Here is a 24,837-nt window from a genome sequence, read left to right on the forward strand (position 1 = left end):
AATCTGCATAGAAAGTAATTCTCTGCTGCTGAAGTTTAGAAAAAACTGGTTTGACAAATCACATCAGCAGAGACAATCCTACACAGGTTTAATGTTTATCCTCTGAAGTAAGTCAGATTTGAAATGTTCATCAGTTGAACAGGTTATAAATGTTTTGTGTTTGTTATGTACATTGGGATCTAATCTAAAGACTCATGTAAAAAGGGTCGGTGTTATGAGCAAATGCTTCAGCCTTCACCTTTTTGGTCAGAAACTTCATTTGTTTATTTATTTCACCTTTTGGTTGACAGATGAAGAAAACAAGAACATGTGATTATTTACTTTATTATACGTGTATTCTAAACTAAACAGGTTGATGAATCCTGACCTGAGAGTCTTCAGTGTACAGTGTGGACTCTCCAGTCCAGCAGAAAGCTGCTTCACTCCTGAATCCTGCAGATTGTTGTTACTCAGGTCCAGATCTCTCAGACTAGAGGACTGGGAGCTGAGAACTGAGGACAGAGCTGCACAGCTTCTCTCTGAGAGGTTACAGTCAGTCAGTCTGAAGAGACAATAATGAACAAGACAACAATATTTGTGTTGAAATAAGTCTAAACTGTGATGATATATAATCTCTGCCAAGCACCAGCTAGGAGATGTGACAGTTAATAATAAAGTAATCAGAATAAATAGTAATACAGTAATTTAAATCACATGAAACCAAAGCATGATGAGCTTCTTTATATCAGTCAAAGATGATATCTGTGTGCTGAACTGTTCATGAAGTTAAAGTAGAGAAACATGTCAGATTTTCTAAACTGTGAAATTTGAAATCCTGATGAAGAAATACTGACATGAGAGAGGCAGTTGAAACAAACTTGATCTGACCTGAGAGATTCCAGTTCACAGTGTGGACTCTCCAGTCCAGCAGAAAGCTGCTTCACTCCTGAATCCTGCAGGTTGTTGTGACTCAGGTCCAGATCTCTCAGACTAGAGGACTGGGAGCTGACAACTGAGGACAGAGCTGCACGGCTTCTCTCTGAGAGGTTACAGCCACTCAGCCTGAAGATACAAGTTAAATACATAAATATCTGTGATGAACAGACACGTAATTATCGTAATTACATTTATGATATAAAAGCAAAGAACAGTTTCTTTAACTCAGTTCATAAATGTGTGATGTAAAGTTTCTGAAGCTGAGTCAAGAAAAGATAAACTGGAAAATACAAACATTTTCTTTTCAGTGAAAATAAAGAGCTGGGGCCTCATGTACAAAGAATGCATACGCACAAAAATGTGGCGTACGTTCTTTTTCACGGCAAAGTTCAGATGTATCAAGAGTGAAATGACCGTGGAAACGTTTCTACAGCTGTTGATCCTTTGGCGACACTTAGAGGTTATGCTGGGAAACTGTTAAAATAAATAAATGTGAAAACTATCCTCAGACTGAGTGATGTGCACATCAAAGACACATGAACAATTAACCCTGATGAACAATTAACACACCCACGTGTCTGCAATTACACGAGTGGATATAAAAGCATGCGCAGAGTGGTGCAGAAAATACCGTTAACAACAATGGCTGCTTTAGTATTAGAAGACATTATAAATGGTGCAATACGAGGAGAGCGTGTGTTCAGAGACAGAGGATTTAATGGCACATGATGACAACTGGCTCATCAGCCGCTTTAGATTCCCGAGAGCAATCCTCCTGGAACTTTCTAACAAGCCCCTGATTGTCTCTGTGTGCAGAGTACTCATGTTAATAAGCCTGTGCGTAAAGTGTGAAATGTCTTAATCAGCCTCACCTTTTCCCCTGCTCACTTCTGCATTCATTTGCAACAATAGTGTGTGATCCTTGGGGGTAATCAGAGTCACCCACATGTGCTCCCACCACCCCTGAGAGAGCAGTGTCACCCTCGATTGCGGCGACTCTCTGTTCAAACGGGGTGGGCCCCTCTTCTCTGTCCCCCCGCCCGTTTTGGCCACACGCAGGACAGCCGTCCTCCGCTTCACATCCACCTTGATGTCGGACCACTTCTTTTTCAATTCAGCGTGTGTGCGCTTTTCTGACCCCACAGCATTGACAGCCTCACACACACTCTCCAACTCACTACTCTTGCGTTTATTGTTTATGCCGGAGGACAGCGTGCCAAAGAGTACATTTTTGCGTCTTTGTACATGAGACCCGTGGTGAAAAACTTTCGTGAATCAGAAATCCTGACATTAGAAAACCTGAACCTCATAGTTGAGAAAAATACTTCAAAGACAAAGTATAACTTGATCTGACCTGAGAGTCTTCAGTGTACAGTGTGGACTCTCCAGTCCAGCAGAAATCTGCGTCACTCCTGAATCCTGCAGGTTGTTGTTACTCAGGTCCAGATCTCTCAGACTAGAGGACTGGGAGCTGAGAACTGAGGACAGAGCTGCACAGCTTGTCTCTGAGAGGTTACAGTTACTCAGCCTGGAAAGGAAATATAAAGAAACAGAAAACAAGCAAGAAGTTACTTATTTTAAAGACAGCAGAATATTTAAGTAATAATGAATAAATCAAACTATCTGTGTACTTACAGAGCTTTGTTGGAGGCTTTCACCACTGGCAGCAGCCTCAGAAGAGCCTTCTCTGAAGCAGAGTATTTCTTCAGGTCAAACACATCCAGATCTTTTTCTGATGACAGTAAGATGAAGACCAGAGCTGACCACTGAGCAGGAGACAGTTTATCTGTGGAGAGTCTTCCTGATCTCAGGGACTGTTGGATCTCCTCCACTAGAGAACGATCATTCAGTTCATTCAGACAGTGGAACAGATTGATGCTTCTCTCTGCAGAAACATTCTCACTGAGCTTCTTCTTGATGTACTCAACTGTTTTCTGATTGGTCTGTGTGCTACTTCCTGTCTGTGTCATCAGGCCTTGTAAGAGAGTCTGATTGGTCTGCAGTGAAAGACCCAGGAGGAAGCGGAGGAACAAGTCCAGGTGTCCATTTGGACTCTTTAAGGCCTCGTCCACAGCACTCTGGTAGAAACGTGTCTCTGCAGATTCTTGTTTAGTTTCAGACTTCTGGGATGTTGTTTGTTCTCCTGCCAGCAGATTGACTCCAGACTTGATGAATGTCAGATGGACATGAAGAGCAGCCAGAAACTCCTGAAGGCTCAGATGGACGAAGCAGAACACCTTGTCCTGGTACAGCCCTCTCTCCTCTTTAAAGACCTGTGTGAACACTCCTGAGCACACTGAGGCTGCTCTGATATCGATGCCACACTCTGTCAGGTCTGATTCATAGAAGATCAGGTTGCCTTTCTGCAGCTGCTCAAAAGCCAGTTTTCCCAAAGACTCAATCATCTTCCTGCTCTCTGGACTCCAGTGTGGATCTGTCTCAGCTCCTCCATCATACTTGACATTCTTCAGTTTGGACTGAAGCACCAGGAAGTGGATGTACATCTCAGTCAGGGTCTTGGGCAGCTCTCCTCCCTCTCTGCTTTTCAACACATCCTCCAGAACTGTAGCAGTGATCCAGCAGAAGACTGGGATGTGGCACATGATGTGGAGGCTTCGTGATGTCTTGATGTGGGAGATGATGGTGCTGGCCTGCTCCTCATCTCTGAATCTCTTCCTGAAGTACTCCTCCTTCTGTGAGTCAGTGAACCCTCTGACCTCTGTCACCATGCCAACACACTCCGGAGGGATCTGATTGGCTGCTGCAGGTCGTGTGGTTATCCAGAGGCGAGCAGAGGGAAGCAGTTTCCCCCTGATGAGGTTTGTCAGCAGCACATCCACTGAGGTGGACTCTGTAACATCAGTCAGGATCTCATTGTTGTGGAAGTCCAGAGGAAGTCGACACTCATCCAGACCGTCAAAGATGAACACAACCTGGAACTCTTCAAACCTGCAGATTCCTGCTTCTTTGGTTTCAGTAAAGAAGTGATGAACAAGTTCCACCAAGCTGTACCTTTTCTCTTTCAGCACATTCAGCTCTCTGAAAGTGAATGGAAATGTGAAGTGTATGTCCTGGTTGGCTTTGTCTTCAGCCCAGTCCAGAGTGAACTTCTGTGTTAAGACTGTTTTCCCAATGCCAGCCACTCCCTTTGTCATCACTGTTCTGATTGGTTCATCTCTTCCAGGTGAGGCTTTAAAGATGTCTTCTTGTCTGATTGATGTTTCTGGTCTGTCTGGTTTCCTGGATGCTGTTTCAATCTGTCTGATCTCATGTTCATCATTGACCTCTGCAGTCCCTCCCTCTGTGATGTAGAGCGGTGTGTAGATCTGATTCAGAAGGGTTGGGTTTCCTGCTTTAGCGATCCCCTCAAACACACACTGGAACTTCTTCTGCAGGTTAGACTTGAGTTTACGTCGACACCTGCCAGCAAGAGTTCCTGAATGAACAAACAACAAATGAAATCAATCAGATGATTCTACAGTAAATTGGTAGAATGTAAACATTAAACTGTAGATGTTTATATTTTCCTCACTATGAAATCTATTCAGCTCATCAGTTGTGGACAAACAGTTTCTGACTGTTTTCAGCTCAGAAGAATTCATAGATCTGATGCAGATGTGTGCAGCATATTAACAGCAGAGTTTGAAATATAAACCTCTCCCATGTTGCCTCCATTTCCTCTCCATCATGTTAAATCTGTTAAAATCCTCTTACTGCTCTGCAGACGCTCAGCCAGATCCTCCTGCTTCATTCTCCTCAGGAAGTGCAGTGTGATCTTCAGAAATGCATCTCTGCTTCTCCTCCTCTGCTCTTTCTCCTCACAGTTCAACACCTCCTCATCCTCACTCTGACTCTCTAAGCATTCTGGGTAATCTGGACTCAGAACCTTCTGCATCTTCTTCAGCTCGTTCTTCACAAAAGTGACGATGTTCTCCTCCAGCAGCTGGAACAGAATAATATATGAATGACACAATCAAACTAACATCATGAAGCAAACATCAGATCCATGTTGGACACACTGACAATCCACTGGTCTACAAAGTGCAGCATGGAGATGATTGTGAACACAATAGATGTAAAAGTAGTTGTTGTACATGTACAGACCATAAATATGGAGTCCAGCTGTGTTTGATGCTGCTGGGCAGACTGACCACTGGGAACCTCTGAGCTCTCCTGGTCCACTCTGTGGAGGAATCATGAAGAATGAGCTCACATTATGTCTGTCCACACAGAGACAAACACAAGCTAAAGGTCCATCAAGTGATATTTGGATGTGAACAGAGAATCAGATGAGTCCCTGTAGTGGTAAAGCTTTACTAGTCTAACAGCTCTCACCAACCCTCCATGAAGCTCTCCCTCCCTCACTGCACACTACTGAGGCAGCTACAGCCAGTGTGTGGTTGTATGAGACTGGTTGTACTGGGCAGCTCCCAGTGTCAATGTGTCTGACTGTGTGAGTGTGAACGCTGCTCAGAGAACTTTGTCTGAGTCAATAAAGGTTTAAAAACAGGAGACTTGATAAGAGTGATGAAAACATCATTATGTTTTTATCTGTTTGAAATCCTCACCTGTGATCATCAGAGTGGCGTCCATCTTTGAAGGTATTAGGATGCTCCATAGACCGATCGCTCCTCATAGACACACAGCTGGGTTCAGGTTGGTCCAGCTTCCTCCTGATAGAAACACAAGATACATTCTGCTCAGCACCCAGAACACACTGACACTAAATCTGACAGTGATTTAATACACCTACTGTACACAACACAGTAGTATCCAGCTAGTTTTATATGAATTCACTGTTAACCTTAAACATGATTAACTGTATGAGTAGAGCTGTATTCAGTGCAGTGTGCAGCACCTGGAAGGGTGAAGCTGACACTCAGCCGAGGACACAGATGCATGAACTCAGCTGATCTCTGCAAATCTCAGCTGCTGGTAAATGAGTGTTGGGTTCTTATTGTCTAAGGCTTCTCCTTCATCTACTGTCTTGGATTGAACCTCATTTGGATAAAAGCATCTGCCAAATGAATGAATGTAAATAAAATGTTTGTTTGGTCTTTATTAAAGATGCTGTGATGATGAGCAGCTGTCTGGATAATTCTCTGTTCTGCAGACATTTCTGTTGACAGTCCTTCAGCCTGTTAGTGATACTATTGCTTCTCCTGCAGTTGTTTGATGTGGTTAACACACTGATTCCTTTAGCTCATCCTGTCAGAGACTAATATTAACAGTGTACTCTGAAACTGACAAGAACCCAAGCTGACCACAGCTGCTGGTCTCTGAGAAGGAAACTACCAACTTTTAATGAGCTTACAGGAGCTGAGTGATACTCAGAGACACATTTTGGGTGGAGGCTGATTTTACTACAGTATAGTAAATAAAAGGTTGTGGGTGTGTTTGTTTTGGGTCAGTCAGCGTGCTCGCTGGGTGGTGAAACCAGCGGCTGCAACATATTTAATAAATATCAAAGTATAATGATGCAATCATTAAACACAACCAATGAAGTTTCATCTTTAATTTCCTGATGTTTTAAAGACATTTCTTGTAAACAGTGATGAGGGGCCCCGGCCCTCGTACCCACTCTAACATTCACACTGATCTCTGTCCATCATCACTATAAAATGATCATCAATCAATAGAAATGATAGTTTGAGAAGTGAATTCTTCTTTCAAACATGTTGAACAGTTTTGATAAAAACAGCAACAAACTGAAATGATCTAATTACCAACATTATGGATCATTATGGATCAGAAATATCAATAAATGATCCAAATCTCAAATAATTCAACTGAGAACTATTTATCCTGATTCAGGTTTTAACTCATATTGTCCAATAACCTGATTTTAATACTGAGAACTATTTACTTTTAATCAGATGAACGTTGTTGTTTAAAATCAATCAAATCATATTTGGAGCGGTCGCTCTGAAGGACTCATAGCTGAGTTCAGGTTCAATCACCAACACTTCCCTCCAGGAGAGATTCTGGATTATTGCAGTAAAATGTTTCATTTTGCAGTTTTTCTCATAAATTATGATCAAATCTGAAAAGAGAAGTTTGATAAAAACCTTCAATAAAAACATTTCAAACTGAGTCAGTTACATTTAATATTTAGTGACAGTTTACCTTGTTGCATCCAGACGTTGTTCTTTAAAAAAAATGAGTTCTTCCTTTGACCGATCACTCTTCATAGACACACAGCTGGGTACAGGTCCAGGTCCAGGTCCAGGTCCAGGTCCAGGTCCAGGTCCAGGTCCAGGTCCAGGTCCAGGTCCAGCAGAGTCTGGTCTGTGCTGCCTCCTTGTTCTTCTACACAACACACACAGAGCTTTGAGTGTGAATAATGATGGTGGAGAACAGTGATGGACAGTTAGAGATCCTCATCTCACCTCTGAGCTTTGGTCTGGCTGTCATGTTCCCCACACAGAGAGCTTTTAGAGGGAGGGACTCCCTCCTCTCTGTCCTCACTCTGATCCATGCTGCTGAAGTCACATCCACATCAGTCACACACACTTTCTACCTTCATCTGGAGAGGAAACACAGATCATCCTTTACATCATTTCTCCTGTCACATCCTAAATATCAGCTGCTCCTCCTGTGATTGGCTGTTATTCTCTGTTATATATCAGTGTGAATGCAGCCAGACAGCAGTGTGAGGCAGAGGAAGCTGCCATCAGCTGCTGTACTTCTACTATCAGTCCACTAGATGGCGTCATGAAGCTGCAGTGAAGTGAAGAGCAGCACACATGATGCATGGAGGAGGATTTACATTCACTGACAGGCAGAAGGACTGAGAGCGACTACAGAGTCTCTGCACAAAATGACTTTATGCAACAAACAGCAGCAGATTATTTGAGATGCAACAACTGTGATGGAATTTATTGCATCTCAAGCCTTCAATATAACATTTCATCATTTCCCCGCTATCAACATTTAAACAGTATTTAATGAACACCTAATATTCACATTTAATGAGTCTGTAAGTTTCCTGTAAAGGACTCTAATTAAAGTCATTATTTATATGTAACATAGAGGCTGTTATACTCATATTCTTGTGCCCTAAAACTAAAGAGGACTCACTGAAATCAGATTGTTTCATTGTTTCGTTAATTGAGACCAAATGGATAAATTCTGTCCAGAAAACAACAGAAATAACTGCACCGTGAGGGACTGTTAACTATTCAAAAGTTCCCACTTGTCTTGAATGCAGCATGATGCACATTTTTACAGCAATAAGTCAGAATAATAATCATATCAGCAACACACTGAACCAACCAGAATAACAGCAAACTACACAGATAACGTAAAGTCAGCGCTTATGGTTCGTGATCTCCATGGTAACCAGAGTAAATGTAATATTTAGAACAATTGTATTCCATTACCTTTATTTAATATAAAGTTATAATGTAAGATCATGCCAAACTAGTTGATATGGTGTTTTATTGACTATTTACTGTTTTTAAGCAAGTTGAATTATTTGGTACAAAGTTTTTATGGTTACACCACTTAGACATTTTTACCATAATCCTCTAATATATTCTCTCTAAATGGATTAAAAGCAGAAATTTGATGCTGGGTCCACAAAAAAAGAATGTGTGAAGTTATTCATACGTTTGCAGAGACAAATAAAAAGACACATAAAGATGGATAAGCACACATATAAATAAAAAATAGAGGCAATTTTGGCATCTGGTAGCCCCAGAGAAGCTTGGCAAGGAATTAAAACCATGACAAATGTTCCACACAAGGGCAGAGGAATATCTACAGCAACAACCCTGCATGGTAGTGAGGAGCTGGTGATGGCAAACCAGCTCAACAACCTTTTCTGTTGGTTGGAAGGTGACAACAGTGCTGAGGCTGCTACTCTGATGCCCTCTCCTCCCCTACCAACACATTTCACCATCAAGGAATCAGAGGTCCTTCACCTTTTCAAAGGATGTAACCCACGGAAAAGCTCAGGCCTAAAGAACTGAGCTGATCCACTTGCACCAGTCAGACCAACATTTTTAGATCATCTCTCAAATTAAGCAAAGTTCCCGACCTCTGGAAAATGTCCACAATTATACCTGTTCCTAAAGTTTCCAGACCCATTACACCCAATGACTTCTGACCAATAGCACTAACATCACTGTTCATGAAGTGCTTTTAGCGTCTAGTGAAGAAATACATCATCTCACAAACACAGCACCTCATAGATCCTATCAGGCCTCCAGGGGGGTCGAAGATGCAATCTTATAATCTGGTGTGAGAAGTCCAATCTTCTACTGAACACATCCCAAACTGAGGATATGTCCATATATTTAGAAAGACTCAAAACCAAAACCATCAACCTACTTTCATCAGAGGGGAGCCAATAGAAGCCGTTGCGGAAGTACCTTGGTGTTATTCTTGACCGTAAGCTAAAATGAGACACTTGGACTCATCACGTGAACACCAAAGAAATTGCTGTCATTTAATGAGCATAACAATGTTTTACTGTGCTTTTATTGAAAATGTTGTAACCTTTTGTATCATCTGCAGGTTTGGTAACGCTACTGAGGCACAGAAACAGTTGGTCAGAAAAAAACTGTATTAATGGCAAGTTAACTGCTCGGGATCACGCTGCCTACCTTTGAACACATTTACAGGGAGAGAACTCTGAGAAAGGAAAACAGTATTGTGGGACCAGAAGAACCCACTTGCTCCGTCTTTTGAACTTTTGCCATCTGCGCTACGCTACGGTCCGACCCAGTCACCAAAAATAGGTCAAAGTTCTCATTTGTACCACAAGCCATAAAGCTCTTAAACAAATAATGCACGTTCTGTTTAGTCACCTTAACTGTTCATTGTGCACTTTACTGTCCAGCTGGTCAGGGCAGCAGGTGCAACCATCGTTTTTAATAATGCTGCAAGGCGTGAAGTGGAATGTTTCATGTTGTATGTCCTAAACTGTCTTTATCATGTTGTTTCTTTTTCTTTTGAAATGCTGCAAACCAATTTCCCCACGGGGGACAAATAAAGTACTACTACTACCACTACTACTACTACTACTACTACTAATACTACTACTACTACTACTACTAATACTACTACTACTTTATTTTCACATTTTAACCCCTTTAAATTTGACTAAACCACATAGACACAAAAGACCTCATTGACCCAGCTATATAACAGCATCCTGCTGTATGACAGAACACAGTGGACATTTCACTGTGAAATCACAGTTCAATACAGAAACTCTACAGCAGCACATTGTCATATTAAAGTCACTGCTGTGCATTTTATTGTAAAGTCACAGTGCAGTACAGTAAGTGTACAGCAACATACTGCTATACTACAGTAATCTGAAGTCACAGCACACAACTGTCATGTTACACTCATTTATTGTAAAGTAATGCAACTAGTAGACAGAAATTTACTGTAAACTCAGTTAAATATGTTACTGTGTGATCACTGACTTCATTGTGTTATAAAATAACTGAAAAAACGGTTACTGATGAACTTTGACCTCAATAAACATGAATTATAATCCTAATAAATAACCTGAGTATCAACGTCCAGTTTACGTGTCAGGATCTGATATAAGGAGCCTGGTTTTATAGTTTTATATGAGTTAATGTTTAACAGAAACACAGTCAGACTGAACAGTGAAGATCAAACAGTATCAACTGTAATGTGAAGTGTTGATACCTTTAAATGTTGGTAACCTGCAGCACCTGATGAAGACACACACACAGGTTCATTATTATTCTTCAGTCTGACAGAAAAACTCATCAGGAAATCAAATGTGTGTTTCTACATGTAGACTCTGATTTAAAGGCAGCCGGCTGTTATTCTGAGGATTTACTGCTGGATGAACGTTGTGGCATTGAGTCTTTAACAAAGACCAGAAATCAGTGATGAAATGATGAGAGTCTTCTTCTGTTCAGGAAGTCAACACAGTAACAAACACAGAGCAGCTTGTTTGTGATGAAGAGGAAACATTACAGATCCTCATGAAGACAATTCAAAGCAAACAAAGGTCCACTTACTCGACTTCTTCCCATGAAGGTTTTCTCTGTGCGGCTCTCTGCTGTCTGGACCAGGTCTGTTTCAAAAAGAGCGTTATTCCTCTGAGAGCTTCGTCAGGCTGCTGTCACACTGAGACCCTGAGACCCTGAGACACTGAGACACCGAGACACTGAGACACTGAGATACTGAAACACTGAGACGCTGAGACACTGAGATACTGAAACACTGAGACGCTGAGACACCGAGACACTGAGACACCGAGACACTGAGACACTGAGATACTGAAACACTGAGACCCTGAGACACTGAGACACTGAAACACTGAGACGCTGAGACCCTGAGACACTGAAACACTGAGACGCTGAGACACTGAAACACTGAGACGCTGAGACACTGAGACAATGAGACACTGAGATACTGAGACATTGAACACCAATAAAAGCATAAAGCAGCTCAGAGCTCAAAGATCAGCTGCTTTAACCCTCACACACTGCTCATATTCTGACATTTCACAACATCCCATCATATCTCTTTACATAATAGAGCAACGATAAATTAATTCTTCAGTTTTTACAATTTTTGTTGAACTAATTATATTAAATGTGAATAAACAGTATTTTTGAATAGATGGGTCAAACATTCCTTATATGATTCTGGGTCATATAAGTAAAGGTCATCAAGTTTCTGCCTAAAGAAACGTTTTTATGTTGTGTTTTCTTCTCTTAAATGTAAAACTGGGTCGACCCTGAACAGTATGTCTAACCCTAACCCAACAAACATCAACCTTTCTTTATGTTCAACATGTGAGTTCAGACTGTAGATGTGATGGAGGCGCTCAGGAATCACTTCCTCTATTTACACTCTGCTATAACAAGTCAGAGCAGGAAGCAGCAGCTCGTCCAATAATCCAAAATGAATCATGTTACACATTCACATCAACTCACAGAGACTTTCTACCTTCATCTGTGGAGGAAACACTGAGAGCACAGCTGAAAGCATCAATCATATCAGCTGCTTCTCCACAATCTAAGCCATCTTGTGCTTCATAGAAATGAGCTGCTGTATGTTCACATGTACACCTGTAGTGAGTTCTGAACATCACTCTGTTTCCATCTGCATCAAACAGCTGATTCAGCAAACTGTTCATGGACACAATGAGTCAAAACCTGAACAAACATCAGCTAAAAAAAACAGACCACAGCTAACTCACTGAATCCATGGCAGCGCTACACTTCCTGTGACATCACCCAGAGCATTATGGGAACTGTAGTCCCATCTCTATACTCCTCTGATCTATACTTTTCAATCATTTTTTGAAAATTTCAGGTGCATGCTGGGAAAAATAAAAACATGGATTCTACTTATATGGGCATCAGGAGGAGCATGAGGCGCCCTCCTGAACCTGTGAACCAATCAACCTGTCAATCACCACGTAGCCACGCCCTAATGCATACCCTGCTTTATCGTCACATATAAAATCAGGGAGGCCAAAATGTCCCAAATGAACATCATACTGCATTGAAGAAGGCTTTAAACTAGCGATTGAGACCATAAACACATTTTGAAAACGTTTACTGAGGTTAGAAATCAAGTGAGAAGTTGGTGAATTCTCCATTGACTTGTATAGAGACGGAAGTCCTTTTGACACCAAAACGGTCGCCCCCTGGTGGCCTTTTGATAGAATTCAGTTTTAAGTTACTTCCTGGTTGGCCTCATTTCAGAGGACCGGAACTCCCCACCTGGGTAAAGGACATTTTACAGTGTTTTAAGTGTTAGTTTGGTTTAGATGTCTGAACTCCTGACCCCCCCCCCCCCACCCTGAGGGGGCAGCACCATGGATCAAATGTGGAGGTTCTGACTCTCATCCCGACAACCATTAAAACTACACATAGAAACATCCTCATGTGCTGCCTGTTGTTATCTCGTTATATTCGTGTCTGGTTTTACTGGGTGTACTGGTTGTACTGGTTGTTCTGGGTATACTGGGTGTACTAGTTTTACTGGGTGTACTGGTTTTACTGGGTGTACTGGTTGTACAGGGTATACTGGGTATACTGGGTGTACTGCTTTTACTGGGTGTACTGGTTTTACTGGTTTTACTGGGTGTACTGGTTTTACTGGTTTTACTGGGTGTACTGGGTATACTGGGTGTACTGGTTGTAGTGGTTGTACTGGGTATACTGGTTGTACTGGGTATACTGGGTGTACTGGTTGTAGTGGTTGTACTGGGTATACTGGGTGTACTAGTTGTAGTGGTTGTACTGGGTATACTGGTTGTACTGGGTATACTGGGTGTACTGGGTGTACTGGGTATACTGGGTATACTGGGTGTACTGGGTATACTGGGTGTACTGGTTGTAGTGGTTGTACTGGGTATACTGGTTGTACTGGGTATACTGGGTGTACTGGGTGTACTGGGTATACTGGGTATACTGGGTGTACTGGGTGTGACAGGTGCAGATGTTGATGGAAACGTTGATCTTTCTGAGCAGGAGGAGAACGTGTGCAGCGATGTGACTGAAGCAGTTTATTATTCCTCTGATGGAGAAATCAATAGAAGCATGAGCTGCTCTCTGCATTGACCGGACTCATGCGTGTCTGCGGTCCCTGAACGCAGCACGGAAACATTAAACTCCTCACCCTTCATCTGCCATGAAAGCCTGGAGCTGTGATTGGTCCGTTCTCTCTGTCAGGGTCCACATGGGAGTCGTCTCTGCTCTGAATCTTTATAAAAGATAAAAAACCACTAAAACACAGATTCAGCATTAACAGAGTTGTTCAGCAGGTGGACAGAAACATGACTCCAGATGAATATTAATGTTGATCAGTAGCTGCTGGAGGTGGAAATAATCAGCTGATAACTGATGTTAAATGTTTGATGTTTGTTTTGAGCTGTTGGATCTAAAACAAGTCGAGCTTTTAACACTCACATGATCGTAATTCATCTGCTTCTTAAACTTAATTATACTGCACACACACACACACACACACACACACACACACACACACACACACACACACTCAGATGGAGTTTCAGAGTCTAAGTGTGTCAGTAAGACGATCGGATCACTAACACACAGACACTCTGACTGTTGGGTGGAAAGTTATTTATGTACAGAATCAGTCAAAAGTTTGGACACACTTTCCTTTTCCCTTAAATGAGAAAGTGTGTCCAAACTTTTGACTGGTTCTGTGTTTTAATATTTTAATCTGTTTCATACTAAATATTTAAAAAGGAACTTCACTGATTTTGCTCCATTGGAAGCTCAGCTGTCCACCAAGATACATGAAAGCCCTTCTTTCTTTCTTTTTCTTTTTTCTTTTTTAATAGTTACATCTGTGTGTGTGTCTATGTGTTTGTGTGTGTGGTCTGTCCCTGTCTGCTTCTGACCTGAATTGGGGGGTTTGGGTAAAGAGGATTCTTGACATACAGTAGTACAGTTGTGCTTTATTTCATACTGTCTGTTACCGCTGTGTGTTGGAAAGTCCAAATAATAAAGACTTGGGGGGAAAAAGAACTTCATGGTTTATTAAAATCATCTACGCAGCAGAAATCAGGTTTTAAACCGACTCCAGTCAGTATGGAGACGACGGACGAAGACATTGTGTCACTTACCTGCTCCAAGATCATCAGACTTGAGCAGAGAGACCTCGGCTCCTTATGGGAACTACAGGTCACGAGGAAGTCACAACATTTTGAGAACTTCCGGGCGAATCTTAAGAAGTGAATTTTCATTATTGCCTTCAGGGCGTCGCCATGCCAACCTGCATGTAAGGGTTAGGGTTAGTCCTTTATCCCCTCTGCTGTCCGACTGCTGAACTAATGTTTATGAGGTCCAGTTGTATCTGTTATTGCAGCTGGATACTGTGCAGCTGGATACTGGGGTGCATTGTTTGTTTTTTAAATCATTTGACGCTTGTATAAGCTTCTTCTTAATGAACTATTATTGGACTATAGGACCTGATGAATTTACACACTGATTTTTGCACTTTTGCACACAGCTGCCAACTCTTCTTCTTCTTCTTCTTCTGTGTTTTCTATCTTGTTATTTATGAGTACGAGTATGTTGTGGTGCGAGCTGTCAAATGAATTGCCCTCCAAGGGATTAATAAAGTTGTCTTGAATCTTGAATCTTGAAAAGTTACTGGTTTTAACTATTTCATACAAAAATATGTCGTTCATGTTGTAGTTGTAGTATTTGATAAATCCCAACCTGCAGTACCGCTGATGGCCACTAGGTGCTCCGACTGAGCCTCAACTAGAAACACTGAGTCAAAGAATCATCGTGGTTTTAATCTGTAATGAGTCACAGTTACTCACCTGCTCGGACTGTTGTTTACGACAAGTTCAACGACACTGATTCTGATAGCTGCTGTTAGTTAGCTAACGTTAGCACAAGCACTCGGTGTTCCCAGTAAGTTAGCGTTAGCTTGGCTCAGAGGTAGCGTGAAAGGAAACAACTTCCTGGCTCCAAACAGGAAATATGGAGCCACTCAGAAGCTGCAACTTTGAGCTTCAGACAGGTGACATCACACCTCGCTAGTAGTGTTGTTTTTGGCGCCTGTTTTAATTTTAGTCTTAGTCTTTGTGTCAAGCTGTCATTTTAGTTTTTATTAGTTTTAGTCACGTTCATACTCTTTTTAGTCTAGTCAAGTTTCAGTCGACTAAAAGTCTGATTTAGTCTCATTTTAGTCAAAATGATCTGTGACTAATTTAGTCTACTTTTAGTCAATGAAAATTATATTTTAGTCTCTTTTTAGTAATGCAGCCCAGTCAATATAGTATAAGTACCTAGTAGTATAGACCAAACCAACATTTTACAATTCAAACAAGGTTGTCTTATTATTATATTATTGTTACCTTATAGACTCAAGAATAACCGCGGCTGGCCGGCCATCGGTCCCGTTCTCTGTGTCAGTTGTCTGTCGTTAATGCTAACCTTCGCTAACGCTAACCTTCGTTAACGCTAACCTTCGCTAACGCTAACCTACCGCAGCTGCATCTTCTAAATAATGCCGCCAGTGGGGATTGAGGAAGTGACGTCGAAGTGAGACACAGGAAACAGAAATACTGCAAAATAATAGAAACAACGCGACTAAACGAGACGAAATGACGTTATAACATTTCGTCTCGTCTTGTTTTAGACATTTTAGCAGAGTTTTTATTTTGTAAACCACATTTAGTCTCTTTTTTATTCGTCAACAATATCGCGTTATATATTTAATTATAGTTATCGTCACATGACCAGCATTTACGTTGTGTCTCGTTTTCGTCACGTGATAAAGGTTCGTTGACGACGATATTCAGTCATAATTTTCGTTGACGAAAGCAACACTACTCGCTAATCCCGGGGCATCGCGCTGGGATGCTGCAACAACACGAAGAAGAACCAGAGCTCCGGTGTTTATGAACTGAATATGAATAATTAACCTTTAAGAAGATAAAAACTGAAGAGGAAACGTTAGTCTGATGCTAACCTGCCGTCTGCCGTCTCAGCTGTGACCAAAGGATGAACCCAGAAAACGTTCAGATGTCTGACAGGAAGTATAAACAAGAGATTTACATAATGAAGTCATTGAAACACACACACACACACACACACACACACACACACACACACACACAATGACCTGTTAGATCTCTCCCTCCATTCCCACTATCGATCGCTGCATTGATTGGCTGCAGGCGGCTGATCGTCTCCGTCCAGGAGCACACTCCACTTACTGCTGATTACCACACACACACACACACACACACACACACAGACACACACACACACACACACACACACACACACACACACACACACACACACACACACACACACAGACACACACACAGACACACACACACACACACACACACACACACACACACACACACACACACACACACACACACACACAGTTAGCCTCGGCCCATCAGGGTAGAGAAGAAGAACAGGAGGATGAAGCTGCCTCCTGAACTTCTTCCATCATCATTCAAGTTATTCTGATCCTGTGAATGTTCCTCAGACACCTTCAATGGTCTTTATTGATCAGTTATTGATTGGTCAGCTCTCTCTATCCATCCATCCATCCATCCATCCATCCATCCATCCATCTATCTATCTTTACTTTATCTTAAATATAAAACTACTAAGGAGCAAAGACACTGTATTATTATACAGGAGCTAAACAACACACACACTCACACACACACACACACACCGCAGTAATCTGTCAATCACACAGACAATTTTCCGTCACAGAGCTGTGGATCGATAAAGTTTCTCTAAATTTCTAAATGTGTATTTATGAGGCAGAAACGACTCAACCGACCAATCAGCTGGCAGCTGCTCAGACTGCACGATACCACATTAACCCTGGTGTGTGTGTGTGTGTGTGTGTGTGTTAATGCAGATTGATTTCACAGCAGGCCATAATGCAGAGCTCTCAGCCAATAACACACACACACACACACAGACACACACACACACACACACACACACAGATCGATGCAGGTGTTTAACGTGTTATGACATGAATATGAGTCTGAATGCTGTTGTCACATTATGATGATGACGTTAATATTAATGTTAAACTAATCATTTACAACCTGAACACATCTGCAGCTTCATGTTTTTATTCAGATTAAAACAGAAACATTCATCATTCATCTTTTTACTTTATTTTGTTTTTCAAAAATAAAAATGACAGAAATAAGAAAGAAGTCAAATCAATCAATCTTTATTTGTAAAGTCATCTCAAGGCTCTTTCCACATAGAGCAGGTCTACACCGAACTCCTCAGGTTTCATTTAAAGAGACTCAACATTCACACATGATAATAAACTGAATATTTGATGTTCTGGACTTTAGTTCAGACACAATGAGACATTTAAAGACGCTGCCTTTGACTCTGTGAGATTATAACCAGCGTTTTAGGCAAGACAGCTTTATTTATATAGCACATTTCATACACTGGGTCAATTCAATGTGATTTACATAACAACTAAATATTAAACTGTAAAAACAAGTTAAAACTAAACAGTAAAATAATAAAAACACAATATTTTCACTATTTTCTGACATTTTAGAGACAAAACTATGAATGGATGAATGGATGAATCATCATGTTGATTGACAGCTGTACATGCACATCCAGTAGAGACACAAATAAAAACATGTTGGTTTCTGAATCCACTATATGATTAAAAAATCAAGTCATTGAACAAGAAGCCCAAAAAACCAAATAAGAGGAGAAAGACCAAAGTTCCTCTCTAGGCCAGCAGATACTTACTGTCATTATGTGTGTTATAGTTAGTGGCTAAACTCTTCCAACATGTTTAAAAAGCTCGGTCACAACTTGACGTTTCAGTAAACTTTGAGCCGCTGGTGGTTTTCTCTCTGAGAGCTTCTGAGTTTCACTTTGGGTGTTGGACTTGAACATTGACTGAGACTCATAAGGATCAAAGCCACGACCTCCGAACCTCCAAACAGTCCTCTAACAGACTGAGATATCTGCTCTGAGAAAATCAGCTTCTGTTTTACAGCTTTTTAAATGTGGATATATGTGACTGACTAACTAACTGTCAGTCATGTGGAAACCATGTTGGCTTTAGAAACTCTATTTACAACCAGTGAGAGATCAGGTTGGTGCTAAATAACATGAGAACGTTTCTCTGACAGGAGGAGACTCTCCTTCCTACAGACCACACAGAGACACTGAGGAACCAGAACCAAGCCAGAACCCAAACCCAGCACACAGAGGTTCAGTGAATGTGGTGTTGAAGGTGTGGAGGTGGATCAGTGTGTCAGAGGAGACTCTGTAGAAGGACAGAGTGCCAGCAGGACAGTCCACATACACTGCTACTCTGTTAGAGGAGGAGGAGGAGGAGGAGGAGGAGGAGGAGGAGGAGATGGATGTTCGTCTGTTATTGTGATGGACAGAGTAACCACCATCCGAGCAGAACAGACTCCAGGACTGATCGTTATGTCCAAACCAACAGTCATAACTGTTTCCTTTCCTTCTGATTCTTCTGTAACTCACTGATATATAAACGTTTCCTCTCCTCTCGACCTCCCAGTAACATCGACCAGTCAGAACATTTCTACTCAGCAGCTGATCACAGACATCAAATCTGTCTGGATGATCAGGATATGACTGATCCTCCTCCACATGTGTCACCTTCCTGTTGTTATCAGACAGTTTGAGGTTTCTGTTCATTGTGTTTGGATCCAGTTTGAGTTCATAGAAATCTGATGAAGAGAACGAGACACAATACAGCTGCAGTTATTGATCAGTTATTGATCAGTTATTGATCAGCTATTGATCAGTTAATGATAAGTTATTGATCAGTTATTGATCAGTTATTGATCAGTTAATGATCAGTTATTGATCAGTTATTGATCACTTATTGATGAGTTATTGATGAGTTATTGATGAGTTATTGATCAGTTATTGATCAGCTATTGATGAGTTATTGATGAGTTATTGATCAGTTGTTGAATCAGTAATTGATCAGTTATTGATCAGTTATTGATCAGTTATTGATCAGCTATTGATGAGTTATTGATCAGCTATTGATCAGTTGTTGAATCAGTTATTGATCAGTTATTGATCTATCATCTGTTTCTAACCCGATGTGAGTCGCACATGCGCGGGTGAGTCGGCCATCTTGGACAGTAATGTACGGCAACACCACTTGGACAAACTACAGTTACAGGTTGGATAGATGTGTTTCATTCAGGAGGAAACACACAAATAACTCTTCTCACAGAGCTGCAGCATTAATTCTGAATCAGCAGTTTGTGAACATTTAGTAGTCTGTGTTTAACCCTTCACTCTTCCTTTCCTTCCTTCTTCTTTCCTCCCTTCTTCCTACCTTCCTTTCCTCTGCCCTTCTTTTCCTTCCTCCCTCCCTCCCTCCCTCCTTCTTTCCTCCCTTCTTCCTACCTTCCTTCCCTCCCTCTTTCCTCTGTCCTTCTTTCCTTCCTTCCTTCTTTCCTTCCTCCTTTCCTTCCTTCTTCCTCCCTTCCTTCCTTGACTTGAGGACAACAGAAACAACTCAAACAGAAAAAGCTTCTTTCGGCTTCTACCTCAAACACCAGGAAGAAGAAGACAAAAGAGGAAGAGCTGATGTGGTAGTTCTGTTTGATTTCATTAATAATAATAATGACTAAAGGTTACTTGTGTTTAAATGATAGTATGTACGGTTGTAGAGCAGAAATATGTTACGCTGCTACTTGTTGGTTCAGGTTTCGTGGTCAGATGTAGAAAGCGGGTCGACTGAATAAAGTGTTTGTTCCGAGCGGAGCAGCCGAACATAACTGTCCAAGATGGCCGACGCGACTCAAATCAGGTTATTGATCTATGATGACATCATCTTCATCCTCAGTAGGACTCGCGCACACACACACATACACACAGATACACACACACACTGTAACACATACACAGATACACAAAAACACACACACTGTAACACACACACACAATTACACACACACACACACACTGTAACACACACACACTGTAACACAAACACTGTAACACAAACACACACACACTGTAATACATACAGATACACACACACACACAGTAACACACACAAACACACTGTAACACACACACAGATACACACACTGTAACACACACACAGATACACACAGACAGACACACACACACTATAACACAGACACACACACACACTGTAACACACACACACACACAGACACACACACACTATAACACAGACACACACACACTGTAACACACACACACACACACACACTGTAACACACACACACACACAGACAGTAACACACACACACAAATACACACACACACAAACACACAGATACACACACACTGTAACACGTACACACAGATAAACACACTATAACACACACACACACAGTAACACACACACACACTATAACACACACACACACTGTAACACACACTATAACACACACACGCACAAACACACACACTGTAACACACACACACAGACAGACAGACACACACACTGTAACACACAAATACACACACTGTAACACACACACAGATACACTATAACACACACACTGTAACACACACACACACACACACACACACTATAACACACACACTATAACACACAGACACACACACACACACACAGACACACTGTAACACACACACAGATACACACACACTATAACACACAGACACAGACACACACACACACACACAGACACACTGTAACACACACACAGATACACACACACTGTAACACACACACTATAACACACACACACACACACACACACACACAGATACTTCTAAAGCTAAATAATAATAATAATTGAAGAGCTCTCATTCTGACAGACACTTAAACACAACACAGAGCATCTGACATGAACTCTCCTGACCCGGTGTAACTGTAACATGTCAAGTAGCTGCGTGTCTACACATGTCCAGCCAATGTAGTTTCAATCATCCAATTCTGTGGATATTTTGTGACACTTTTTGGTTTTTTCCAACTTTACATGAACGTCGAGTGTATTATTGAAAACTACATTAGCTGTACATGTGTATACTTGTTATATTTGTTTAACTGGAAAAGCGCCTCAGCAGTTCAAGTGCATGACTGACTGCAACTGCTGCTGGAAAGCTAACACGTGGAAGTATGCTAGTAATGCTTATTAGCTCGTGAGAAAGCCACGTGACAAATGTTTCTTCACAATGCATAAATGTCGTATGGTTTTCATTTAGTGTATTTTACAGACTTACCAACACTTCCAGTACACTTCTACTGCACATTAAGCACCTCATTACCGTCCGCTATGTCGGCACAGACACCAAAGGCAAGCTACGGTAATGTAAAGAACACTTCCTGCGCAGTTTCAAATTAAAAGCATGGCAAAGGAAGTCACTGAAAAATAGCGGTTCGTCGTTTTGTCTGAGTTCTAGTATTTCAGTCTGTTGGCTGTACTTTTGTTTTTTAAAGTCATTCGCCAATTTATTCTGCTTTTATTTATTTTTTAATATGACTTTTTATTATTATTATATAACTGGAGCCTTTCTCAATTTATCTATGAAGCACTTTGGTCAATAGGTTATATGTTTGGTTTTTTTAAGTAACTTGAATGTAACTACAATGCTAATTCTGAATTCATCATATAAAAATCACATTTGCATTTACATATTAAACTAAAATATTATCAGTAGTATATCAGTGATATTTTAGTATCAATATTACTCCTACAGCAAATGGTTTACTAATCTAAAACTCTGTTTGGTTTGCATTAACTTATTGTCATGCATACATGTAAACATGTCAAAATAAGACAAAGTAAAATGTCAGAAGGATAAGCTCAGCCTTTGTAGCTCATTACGGCTAGCTATCCTGCTAGCTTATGCTAATTACCTTACTTTTAGGACTGACCAGTAATGCTGGTTAATCATACAAATACATACATGCTTACGTTGTGCTTCACTTTTGCTGCAGTGCAAAAATGATAAGCTCATCAGCTGGTATCCTCTGCAAAAAACCGTGCTCCTTATCCACCGAATGGCTTTGCTATGTTCTACACTGAAAATGTATTCGCTAATAAAAGCCTTCTTAATGGGGACTTGAAGTGGGCGGTTCCCTACCATATATGGAATAATGTGTGTGTGAAGAAGCGGTTGCTATACTGTCCCCAAGAAGTTAGGGGGCGCAATGGAGCACTCCACACACACACACACACACATCGACTGAAAAACATTGTGGGCCAATGCTAAAAACTTCACAGGCACCTTAAAACAGCCCCTTAAGTGATTTGAAAGGGTTTCCCTCATGGGGACCCGTACTGCAAGAGGTCCCCATGCCGTGACTGTGTAAACAGATTGTTGTCCCCATAATGTGATAAATACCAGTGCACACAGACACACACACACACACACACACACACACACAGAAACAGACACACACACACACACACACACAAATACACACACAGTAACACACACACACACACACACACACAAATACACACACAAATACACACACACACAGATATTTAATTTTTATTTATTGAGTTCTTTTATTTTTTGTGGTGTTTTTGTTGTTCTGTTCTGGTTTTTAGTCTGAATGTTGACTTTATGCTTCTTGTCTCTGTTTGTTTTGTTTTTTCTGTTTTTAATTCTTGTTTTTTTCACAATAAAATAAAAAATGAAAATAAAAGCAGACTTACACTTCCTCAGACCTGGTGTCAACCATCGGACTCCAGCAGGCTGCAGGCTGAAAGGAGGAGGGGGGTCAGAGCAGCACGTTCTCTTTCAGCATGCTAACATGGACGTTACATGGCTCTAGTCTGCTGTTTTATTATTCTGTTGTAATGTGGGGTTGGGCTTTCATACACTTTGATCCAATCTGAATCCACTATCCCAATCCTTCTGAAACCCTGATTGAATCTAATCAGGTTTAACTTTCAACATTTACAGGAAACTTCAGTTAGAAAGAAGAAAAAGTCAAAGATTCAGTTGAGATCTGTGATCAGCTCTGACAGAGAAAATGTTTCCAGCTCTTCCTCCTCTATCACACATTGTCTGTCCATACCTGAGAGTGTCCAGTCTCCAGTGTGGATCCTCCAGTCCAGCAGACAGAAGCTTCTCTCCTGAGTCTCCTGGATGATTGTAGCTCAGATCCAGCTCTCTCAGATGGGAGGGGTTGGAGCGCAGAGCTGAGGCCAGAGAAGCACAGCCTTCCTCTGTGATCAGACATCCTAACAGACTGAACACACACAAAACAACACACATGTCACACAGTGTGAGAGTACTGCTGTGTGCAGTCACATACAACAACAAACTGTCTCCAAACTAACTCACTAAAAGATGAAGTGAATCAGGGAGCTCCAGAAAGTTGAGCATCCAGCCAGATGGGAAGATTCAGCAGCATGTTTTTACCTCGTCATTGTGATCCCAATGTTCAAAACATTCTAATGTGTTTATGAAGAGTGAAGCTTTTGCCAAAAGGAAGAATAAAGACGCACTTTTATCACAGTGCTGTGTCAACTTTTCAGACTTTTTTAAACTCCACAAAATCAATGAGCCTCCTGATATAAAATGTGATTCACAGAGGTTCATCAAAGTCTCCACCAGACAGACTAGTCTGCTCTTTAGCCTGAAACTGCTGGTGGAGGATCAATGTGAATTACAGAGAAATACAACTTCATCATCAACAATCAAGTTACTCATTGAACATTTTCAAAGTCTCATTTCTTGCCTGCTTATTGAGGCCTGATAATAATGTCTTCACACCAGTGTTGTTTTTGACAACCATCTTAGATTTAGTCTTAGTCTTTTGGACTAAAATGATTATTAGTTTTAGTCCAGTTTTAGTCGACGAAAACTCAAAAGGGTTTTAGTCTAGTTTTAGTCACAAAAAAAAAAGAAAAAATAAGTGTAGTCTTTTAACAAATTAATTTAGGTCAATAAGTATTGGAGATTGCTGTTGGGCAGTGTCACACATAAGTTGTGAAAATAGCAGCAGATCTATAAGTTCAACACATTGTAAGCTTGCAGATCTGCTATTTTCACAAATAATAACAATAATAAAGGAATGGTTTTAGACATATAAGGTTTCCACCCAACGGCACATTTCTGATCTAAGGATTGTGTATTAAAAATATATTTAAAAATATCCTTGTGGCGAGCCTTAAGGTGCCGCTTAAGGTTGGTCGTATTTTTTCCGCCTACTTTGTGGCCACATTTGTCACCGTCTTCCTTCACAATACACTCTGTTTTATTATCTGCTGGGTTATATTTAAAATACACCCATATGTCGTCTCTACGTTTGCGACCACCGAGCCCCTGTGTTGAAACTGCCGCCGCCATCATGGTCCATTGTCTGTTGAGTAACAACAGTGTGACGTGTTGAGCACGTTGTGCGCTGCACGCCAGGTGGTGGGCGTGACCAAAC

At 41.1% G+C, this 24,837-nt stretch overlaps 2 protein-coding genes across 2 annotated transcripts in view; both read right to left on the minus strand.

Annotated features, from left to right (window-relative positions):
* Positions 1 to 7,698, minus strand: part of LOC134002019 (NACHT, LRR and PYD domains-containing protein 3-like) — a 44,921-nt gene extending 37,223 nt beyond the window's left edge. Inside the window, exons 1-9 of the mRNA XM_062441264.1 lie at positions 7,305 to 7,698; positions 7,042 to 7,224; positions 5,484 to 5,588; positions 5,020 to 5,083; positions 4,630 to 4,858; positions 2,551 to 4,351; positions 2,270 to 2,443; positions 868 to 1,041; positions 368 to 541 (exon numbers count right to left, since the gene is read on the minus strand). Coding sequence (XP_062297248.1) covers positions 368 to 541; positions 868 to 1,041; positions 2,270 to 2,443; positions 2,551 to 4,351; positions 4,630 to 4,858; positions 5,020 to 5,083; positions 5,484 to 5,588; positions 7,042 to 7,224; positions 7,305 to 7,393 — 2,993 coding nt within the window. The 5' untranslated portion in view covers positions 7,394 to 7,698. The remainder of the gene's footprint in view (positions 1 to 367; positions 542 to 867; positions 1,042 to 2,269; positions 2,444 to 2,550; positions 4,352 to 4,629; positions 4,859 to 5,019; positions 5,084 to 5,483; positions 5,589 to 7,041; positions 7,225 to 7,304) is intronic.
* A 9,923-nt stretch (positions 7,699 to 17,621) lies between these two features.
* LOC134002167 (NLR family CARD domain-containing protein 3-like) overlaps positions 17,622 to 24,837 on the minus strand; it is a 29,668-nt gene continuing 22,452 nt past the window's right edge. Inside the window, exons 9-11 of the mRNA XM_062441452.1 lie at positions 23,476 to 23,649; positions 23,111 to 23,157; positions 17,622 to 19,147 (exon numbers count right to left, since the gene is read on the minus strand). Of these exons, the coding sequence (XP_062297436.1) occupies positions 18,594 to 19,147; positions 23,111 to 23,157; positions 23,476 to 23,649 (775 nt within the window). The 3' untranslated portion in view covers positions 17,622 to 18,593. The remainder of the gene's footprint in view (positions 19,148 to 23,110; positions 23,158 to 23,475; positions 23,650 to 24,837) is intronic.

This window comes from Scomber scombrus, chromosome 20, assembly GCF_963691925.1.
Source record: "Scomber scombrus chromosome 20, fScoSco1.1, whole genome shotgun sequence".
NCBI lineage: Eukaryota > Metazoa > Chordata > Actinopteri > Scombriformes > Scombridae > Scomber > Scomber scombrus.